Raw genomic sequence first — 8,701 nt, 5'->3', positions numbered from 1 at the left:
AATGGTATTACTAATAATAATTATAACATTAGTAATTAAATGTATCCAATTTCATATATATTATATATACATATAATAATAATATTGATATTAATATTACTATTACTAATAATAATGAAAGTAATAAAATAAATACTAATATAACAACTTAAATGTATCAAATTTTATATCTATATATAATAATGTTCCTAATACTGATATTAGTATTAATATTAATATTTATTTTAATATTGAATGTAATAATAATAACAAGGTTAATATAATAATTATATTTTAACTTGTAATTACATATATATTGTTAGTTTTGTAATATTCATATATATATAATATACATTATATATTTAATATTTATACATTTAACAATATACATATAGTAATAGTTATGTATCGAAATATATATATATATATATATATATATATATATATATATATATATATATATATATATATATATATATATATATATATATATATATATATATTCAAACTACTATATAATTAATTATGTTTTTTTAAATGTCAAGTTTTTATTGTATATCACAAATTATCTTACGTTTTTACTTCCAGAAACTAAATCATATAAAATTTCATTAATGTATTTCAAGTTATCATGTTCTCATATATGTATCCGTACATATATTTATATACATATATCTATTTATAAATAATGGTTCGTGAATCGTTGGAAACAGTCAAGGGTTTATATGAATCTATGTAAACCGTTCAAAGATTTTGAGACTCGGTTTAATAGACTTTGCTGATCGTGTCGAAACTATATAAAGATTAAGTTTAAATTTGGTCGAAAATTTCCGGGTCATCACATGGTCGATAATGTTAATGCCTCAGTCATAAATGGCAATGGTGATGTCGGGGTTCAACCTGTGATGGAAAATATGGATTTGAATGAAGTCGTAGAAGAAGACGATGGTAGTGTCGATTTACACTTCGGGTCTATAGGTGCAGTACTGGTTTCGGAGCCTGATTTATCTAAGACTGTTGCAGCAAATAGTGTTGTAGAAGAACCTGTTTCGTTCTCGGTTTATTCTTCTTTTGGTGTTGATTCCAATGTTGTTCAGTTCACATTAATCCAGGTGTGCCAAATGCTTCAGTTGACCTTGCAAAGGTTGATTCTGTTTCTAACCTTGTTGCTGAAGAGACTATGGTAATGCATGGCCCTAGTTTTATACAAAAGAAGTCAAATGTTGATTCTGTTTTCCACCATGTTGCTGAAGAGAATGTGGTTGTGAATGGTCCTAATTTGAAACAAAAGAAGTCAAGGAAACGTTATCAAAAAGCAAAGAATTCTAAGGACGGGTTTATATTGCATGACGAAGAATTGGCGGGTACCTCGGAGTGTCCTCAAAGGGGTTTTTTCCAAGTTTTGGAAGATGAGGGAGTGATCCGGCCAAACTTTTGACCTATTCTTTCGTTTCGCGAAGTGAGAAAGGGGTACACATTGATAAAGTTGACGGGATTACGTCGCGTCCGGATAAAAGAAATCGAAAGGGGGCCTCTAACAACGGTTAAGTTCTATTGGTTTCTTTTTAGTCATTTGTATTGTTGCTTGTTTGTAGATGTTTATTGTTGGTTTTGATCTTCTTTGTAGATGTTTGTTCATAGATTTTGGTAGACGTTTTATCGTTTAGGCTCGGGTCAAGTTAGCTAGATTTATTCAATTGGTTCTTAGTGGTTTACTTTTATCGAGCCTTAATGGTCTCGTTTAACGTTTTGATTGTACTGGTTTCTCGGGTTACTTCATTTTTTGATGAAGGCATCCTGTATTTTAATAGTAATCGTCATTTTAGCCCCAAAAAAAAAAAATAATAAAAAAAAAATCCTTAACCAAGGAAACCCATCTGTTTGAACTCTCGGGAGAAAATCCAACATCGAAAACCCGACCAATATCGCACACTTCGTCGACCCAAACCTTCAAAACCTCATATTTGAATTCATCTTTGTACGTGTCCACACACCCCTTCACACTACCGGTTAACGATGTTTCAATGGTAACGACAAAAGAACCCGCTTGCTTTAACTCAAGCGAGGATCTAGCCACACATATAACCTCCCGAATCACCTTGCAATCTTAGTTAAAATGTCCGGTAAAGCGAAATCAAGACTAAACGCTTCTGATAGCTAACCAAGTCAGAAACAATGTGCCACACATCCATGAGAACCCCAATTGTGCAGTAATCGTTAACCAAGACCAAACGCTTTTGCTACAAGCCTACAACGGCCACAGGAGATCAAAGTAAAATTTCGAAATACGGAGTAACAATTAACGAAGGTGTAGCTTCGATCCACCCACCATTTGACATCGATCACACCACCGAGAACGGTTTACAAGCTTCTCAAATCGGAGATGGATGGGTAGAAGTTATGTAAATCCATACTTTTTATGCTTGTAATCTCCAACTTTTCACATCTTAGTGAAAAGTTTTATTTATTTTATTTTCTGTTTTTTGCCACAAAAAAAAAATACTGTAATTGATTGCTGAAAGAAAAAATAATAAAATAATTAGAAAAACATTTCAATAAAACAACGCTTCATTGTTTTTTCCTTAATGAGACCCATTGATCGATTGATTTACAAATTACAAAGTAAATAACTCCACTAAAAAAATGTCACAGATCTAACCTAAACATTAACCAAAAGTAATTAATTAAAACCCTAACAACCAAATCTTTATAAACAATAAACCAAATCAATTCCATAATCTAATTAAATTTCCCTACTTCTCCACCGTAAACAAAATTCAACTGACCGTTGACTACGCCGTTAATTACTGGAATCTAAATCACCGAAGCGTCGTTACCACGCGCCACTCGAATCCAACAACGCCGGAGGCTTGTTGACGCTCATCAACTCATGAGCTCTAATTACTACATTTTTCTTCAACTCAATCAACGAATAAAGACACTCTTCCAGTTCCATAACATCCATTCCGTCAATATTAACGTCATCGTACCACCGCCGCCGCCACTTTTCAAAATCATCTTTTGTTTCTCAAACTCCAACTCCCTCGAAACATCATCGTAATGTCGATTAAACTCGTTCACTGGCAACAATGGTGGCGTAAGGTTATTATAGTTACCGTTGTTTAAATAACGGCCAATGATGACGTCAGTGTTAGGGCTACAGAATGTGTAAATTTTACCACCGGGTGAGGTAACCAGAATGGCGATTTCAGGACCGGTCAAGACACAAAGTTCGGTTGCTTTCTTGAAAAATCCGGTTCGGCGTTTGGAGAATGTGACTTGAAGTTTGTTGGATTCTTGAATTTTCTTGATTTCGATCTTTTTGCGGCCTTGTGTTTGTTTTTTCGTCTTGCTTGTTTCGCCGGTAAAATTTGTTGAAACCATGGTGATGGTGATGGTGGTTGTCGGAGGACGAATTTGTTTTTTTATTATTAAAGTAGTGTATTATTATTGTATAATTAATTATTGGAGAAAATTGAGCTATGTCTGAAAATAAAGAAGGTGATGTTAGTATTTGTGAGAAGAAGATGGATAATTAGAAATTAAGGGCTTGATCGAGTATATAATATAATACTACTACGGAATACGGAGTACTAATATACGCGTAATTAACAATTTTGAGTTATTTGGTTTTGGTAGCTTTGGGCTAAAGTATATCCGTTTGTATATACGCGTAATTATAACGATTTTATTTTATTTAACGAAATTGCTAGTCCCTCCAATTATTTTAAAAACCTCTCCCAAAAAACAAAAAAATTACTGTTTATATTTAGATTAATTTTTTTTTTCTTTTAACATGGTTGTCCATTTGTAAAATATGGAACATCTACTAAAAATTAATAAATTCTTCATTTTGCCTTACTTTATTAATTTTAGTCATTTTTATTCATTTAAAATTCAATAAAACCTAACTTGAAAAACAAAACTAACACTTATTACTTATATTAAAGACAAAATTACACCGTTAGACCTTTAATATTAGTCCAAAGTTTCATAGTTGAATCTAATTCTTTTTTTATGTGAATGACCTAAATGTTTAAAAATATTGCATAGTTGATCCCTAAATGAGTAAATGTAACAAATGTTATTTCTCCATCATTAATGTGCATCACTATTGCTCTATCGTTAATGACTAAAAAGCCCTCGTGTGCTTCTCACACTAACGATGATAAAATAACGTCTGTTACATTCAGGGACCAATACCGAAACATTCTCAATTATTAGGGTCATCCACGTCAAAAAAAATACTTCAAGTTCATCCATGAAATTTTACGCCAATATTAAAGACCAATGGCCTGATTTTGTGTATATTAAAACTCAGTAAAAAATTTATGGGACAATATTTTAAAGACGGATGAAAAACAAATTAATGTACAATAAACGTTATATAGTTTTAGAGTAACTTAAAATAAAATTAAAAATAGAAATGAGTGGTGATATATTTATATTTATCATCATTTATATGATAATTTCACAATATTTGTGTATTAGCGACTTGTTTAATACATCTTGTTGATCTATAATTAACTTGGAAATATATGTTTTTAAACGTAGAATATAGATAAAACAATGTGGGCGAGTCTGTCGCGTGTTGCCACTGTGATGTAGTTGCGTTAATGGGATATAATTTTTTTCAAACGCTTGATAGTCCTTACTTATGTACGTATATACAAGACTGTTTAGGTACAAAAATCAAAGTTATAGTTAACACACCCCTTTTTTATGTATTATTTCATGTTGTTCAAAAGAATGTTATACCTAGCTCGAGTAAATTGTCTCATTTACAACTCTCTAGGGCCGGTTAATTTTATGGGTCATGTTCGAATAATAAAAGTGGTCCCTTTTATATACATGTAACTATAATTTTTTAATTATTACCTATAAATTGATGAAATCGATGTCGGAGTATTGGAGCTGAGTATTGGATTACGAAATATTCGACATTGATTATGTATATTATTTTTTTAAAATTTTAAATTATTAATCAACAAATGAACCTATGTATATAAAATGGGCATAGGTATGTAATGTTAGAATATATTTTTTGGGCCCTTATAATTATTACGTCTTGCACGCCCCAATATCCGGCCTTGCAACTCCCCTAAATATAAACTTTGGGTGTGTTTGGTAGAGAAGCTTATGGGAGCTTATGGGAGCTTATAGGAGCTTGAGCTTATGATTTTAATAAGCTCTAAGTAATAAGCTTTGTTTGGTAGACATAAAAAGTAGATCTTATGAAAATCATATGCTCTAGAAAAATAAGCTACTTCTAGTAGCTTATGAAAAAAAGTAGAGCTTATGAACTAGAAAATAAGCTCCAGCTAATTTACCAAACACTTATAAAAAATAATAAGCTCCAGCTACCAACTTAAAAAATAAGCTCCAGCTCTAGTCCATAAGCTCCAGCTCCAGCAGTAAGCTCCAGCTCCAGCTAGTTTCATCCAAACACACCCATTGTTAGAGATAATTTTACTAATTTAGAAATGAATTTTGCCAAAATACATTAGTGAACTTGCGAAATGACATTTTATTGTACTTTAATAAATGTTGCAATGTAATGTACAACATTCAAAGCAATATGTATAATAAATACAATACAAAACAATCAAGACTCAGGTTCGCAAATAATCTCCTACAATGTTTTTTTTTTTTCTTAATTTTTTTTTTTATTTTTTTTTTTGCAAAAAAACTATAACTTTATATAAACGGAACACGTTTCTAAAAAGAAAACGAATTCAACAAGAAGAACAAAAAGGGTTTTGATGAAGCTCGTACATAGAAAGCAACTACCAACGAACTATCTATACCGAGATTCACCTACCTAAGACATTACTAACCAAAACTATAAGCATACGAATATAACAAACTACAAAATCGAAAAAAATACAACAATAAGTAACATTGACCAAACTAAAGGACTCAAATGTCCTTAATGAAGATGCCGAATTTTGTCATTTCAGCACCTTGAACCACTCTATCTTTTCGCTTTTGGGGTTTCTTGTTCTTAACCGAATGACGCGGGATTTCACTAGAATTAATAGGGTTAAGCTTTACCGGTTCACTTTCGGCCACACATGTCATCATGTTATCAAAAGCCACAAAAGCCTCGTCGGATATAATAGGAATTTTTGGGCCCGTAATGCCATTTTTGTTATCAACCTTGTCCGCCGTGAACAAACTTTGAATGGCGTCGCCGTAGTCCAAATTTTCGACGTGATCAATCAATTTCAATGAACCCGAAGTAGGAGCAACGTTCCTTCTTAATAATAGCAAATTCACTTCTTCAAATTGATCCCTAAAACACTTTTATCTAAAACAAACCACCACTTGCAATCTCCTACAATGTTTATTTTTGTTTGGTAGAGTAATTTAAATACTCTGTAATCTGTGTTATACAACTTCGCCACCATTCACCGCCGCTAGCTCACTTCTTCTCCGAATACTTTCGGATCTCATCATCTGTATCTATACATTGTAAGTATCTAACTAATTAAGTAACGCGTGCTCATTTCAATTTACCATTAAGCTTCATGCCCGTTGTTTTTTAATCCTTTTATTTCTAATTTTGATTATTGTATGTGTAAGTCATGTTCTATGATCGATGTGACTAACTTAGGGTTTTAATTTATCTATTTCTTCGATTTTGGATTGGAAGCATAATTTACATACTGAAAGTCCTCATCCCTAATTTATACTTAGATTAACTGTCTATTTCAATCATAGGTTATATACATTTTTTTAATTCTGGATTTGTGCTTGATTTTAGGGTTCTGAACTTCTGATGTAATAATATTAATATCTTTAGCTGTTCAAAAATTAAAATTAAAATAAAAATTGTTGTATATTACCTCCTAGTTTTAGGTTTTCAATGACTGGTAACTGGTGCCGATCTTAATGAGTCCTTATATCTTATTATAGTCAGTCCATTGCTAATTTATGATGATGTTCTTTTTTAAGATCAGTCATTCAGTCACACTTGATTGTGTGTGTATAAATAGTAAGATTAGGTGGAAAATATTTGTGGTTTATGCATTTTTTGCTATGTGTTGTTTGCTAGTTGCTAGTAAGTATTGGATTTGTTTCTTTCGAAAACCATATCTACGTAGGAAATGGTTCTTTTAAGTTAAACTTTTGATGTTGTAGCTTCAACCTTCATTGCTTAATTTGTCTTCAAATATATATCGTATAACACACATATTAATTTATAGACGATTTGTATATAGCAAACTGAAATACAGGAGTCCATCTCTGTGGTTTCAAGAAGTTTCTTATCCCAAAGTTGATCATTAAAGGAATGGCAAATCAAGAAAAAGCAAAGCATATTGAGGATTGCTCTGTTTCCAAGTAAGTACTTCAACTAATGAATGAAAATGTAGTATTCGACACTTGTGTTTCCTTGAGGTAGCTTATATTTTGTTATACATGTTACATAGCATGGGAATGTGTTTGTATTTGGTTTACCAATCTGATGTTACTAAAAGATGCTAATATTTAGATGTGACAGATGTGCATATGTTAATATGGATATGGATATTCATCAAATAAAACATCATACAACTTATATAAAGTATATTTCTCATATATATCCTTATTAGGCGCGGTGATAGTCTTTTTTATTTGGGGTATGTGTGATAGATGGCTTACGAAGTTCATATAAACATGTCTTTATGTTTTAATCTTTGGTCTTCAAAGACTTGCGACTTGCATATTCTTCAATCCTTATCTTTTTCCCCATGCAAGTACCTTGCTTAATTGCTCAAGAAGATGTGCACGGTGCACATATCAAATTTTGATTACTCTTAACGGTTAAAAGTATTGTGTATGAAAAATATTATCTTATCAAATATGGATATTTGCAGTGCATTGGGTACGTGGGTGTTTTCTGTGGCAGGTGCTTTGGTTGCAATACCTGTTGGAATAAAGAGGAAATCACTTGCACCACTTGTGTTTTTTGGGACTACCGGTACCATGCTTGATATTATTTTGGGCATTAGTGCCTGTGAGAGAGAACATGCTGAACGCCAAATGAAAATACTTGAAGAACAGAATGCTGTTACGGTTACTACTACCACTGCTTCCGACGATGCGTTCTGAGTCTCAAGGGTACAGTTGATCAAGTTATATGAGTCTTTCGCTCTAATTTCGAGACAATAATGGATAGAAAGGATCGTGACTAAAACAATAGTATGAGATATATGTAAACCTTCTCGGTTTAACGAATAACAACGCTAACCTTCTCGGTTTAGCAAAAGATAAAAAGGCTACGGCCTTTATTAACTTCAACTTTTTTTATTAATAAAAAATCCCGCCCCTAAAAATAAACAAAGCAAGCCTATTTAAACACCAAAAACAAAGATACGAAAATAACAAACTAATCAAAATTAAGTTTGGATAAACACATGCATTCCATATTATTCTCCAATTTGTTGAATTGTAGCAAGCCTTATCCTTGGCCAGATTGTTGTTGCTACCCTACACCCACACGCACATTTAGAACGATATACAAATTAATTTGATAAGCCCAAAAGTCTTGTAAACCAAACTTGGTCAGCCCATTATTCTTCACGGAATATGCATCATCATCTCCTTCTTCGAAAAGACTCGTCCTTGAGTCTACAAAATCGCCGCTACAATCGATAAATGGTGACAAATTAGCAACACTAAAAGTGGTGAATACATGATAATGACCCGGGAGTTCACTCGTGTATGCGTTTGCAATAAT

General features: G+C 32.2%; 1 protein-coding gene and 1 pseudogene across 1 annotated transcript; one reads left to right on the top strand and one right to left on the bottom strand.

Moving 5' to 3' along the window:
* Window positions 1-2,812: 2,812 nt before the first annotated feature.
* On the bottom strand, window positions 2,813-3,363 carry LOC139859587 (agamous-like MADS-box protein AGL62; annotated as a pseudogene).
* A 2,932-nt stretch (window positions 3,364-6,295) lies between these two features.
* Window positions 6,296-8,328, top strand: LOC139858203 (uncharacterized). Its single transcript, XM_071847056.1, has 3 exons — window positions 6,296-6,453; window positions 7,203-7,323; window positions 7,839-8,328. The coding sequence occupies exons 2-3, from the start codon at window positions 7,274-7,276 to the stop codon at window positions 8,071-8,073; spliced, it is 285 nt and encodes a 94-aa protein (XP_071703157.1). The 5' UTR covers window positions 6,296-6,453; window positions 7,203-7,273; the 3' UTR covers window positions 8,074-8,328.
* The last annotated feature ends 373 nt before the right edge of the window (window positions 8,329-8,701 follow it).

The sequence above is a fragment of the Rutidosis leptorrhynchoides genome, chromosome 7 (genome assembly GCF_046630445.1).
Source record: "Rutidosis leptorrhynchoides isolate AG116_Rl617_1_P2 chromosome 7, CSIRO_AGI_Rlap_v1, whole genome shotgun sequence".
NCBI lineage: Eukaryota > Viridiplantae > Streptophyta > Magnoliopsida > Asterales > Asteraceae > Rutidosis > Rutidosis leptorrhynchoides.
This window is presented reverse-complemented; position numbering and strand designations above follow the sequence as displayed.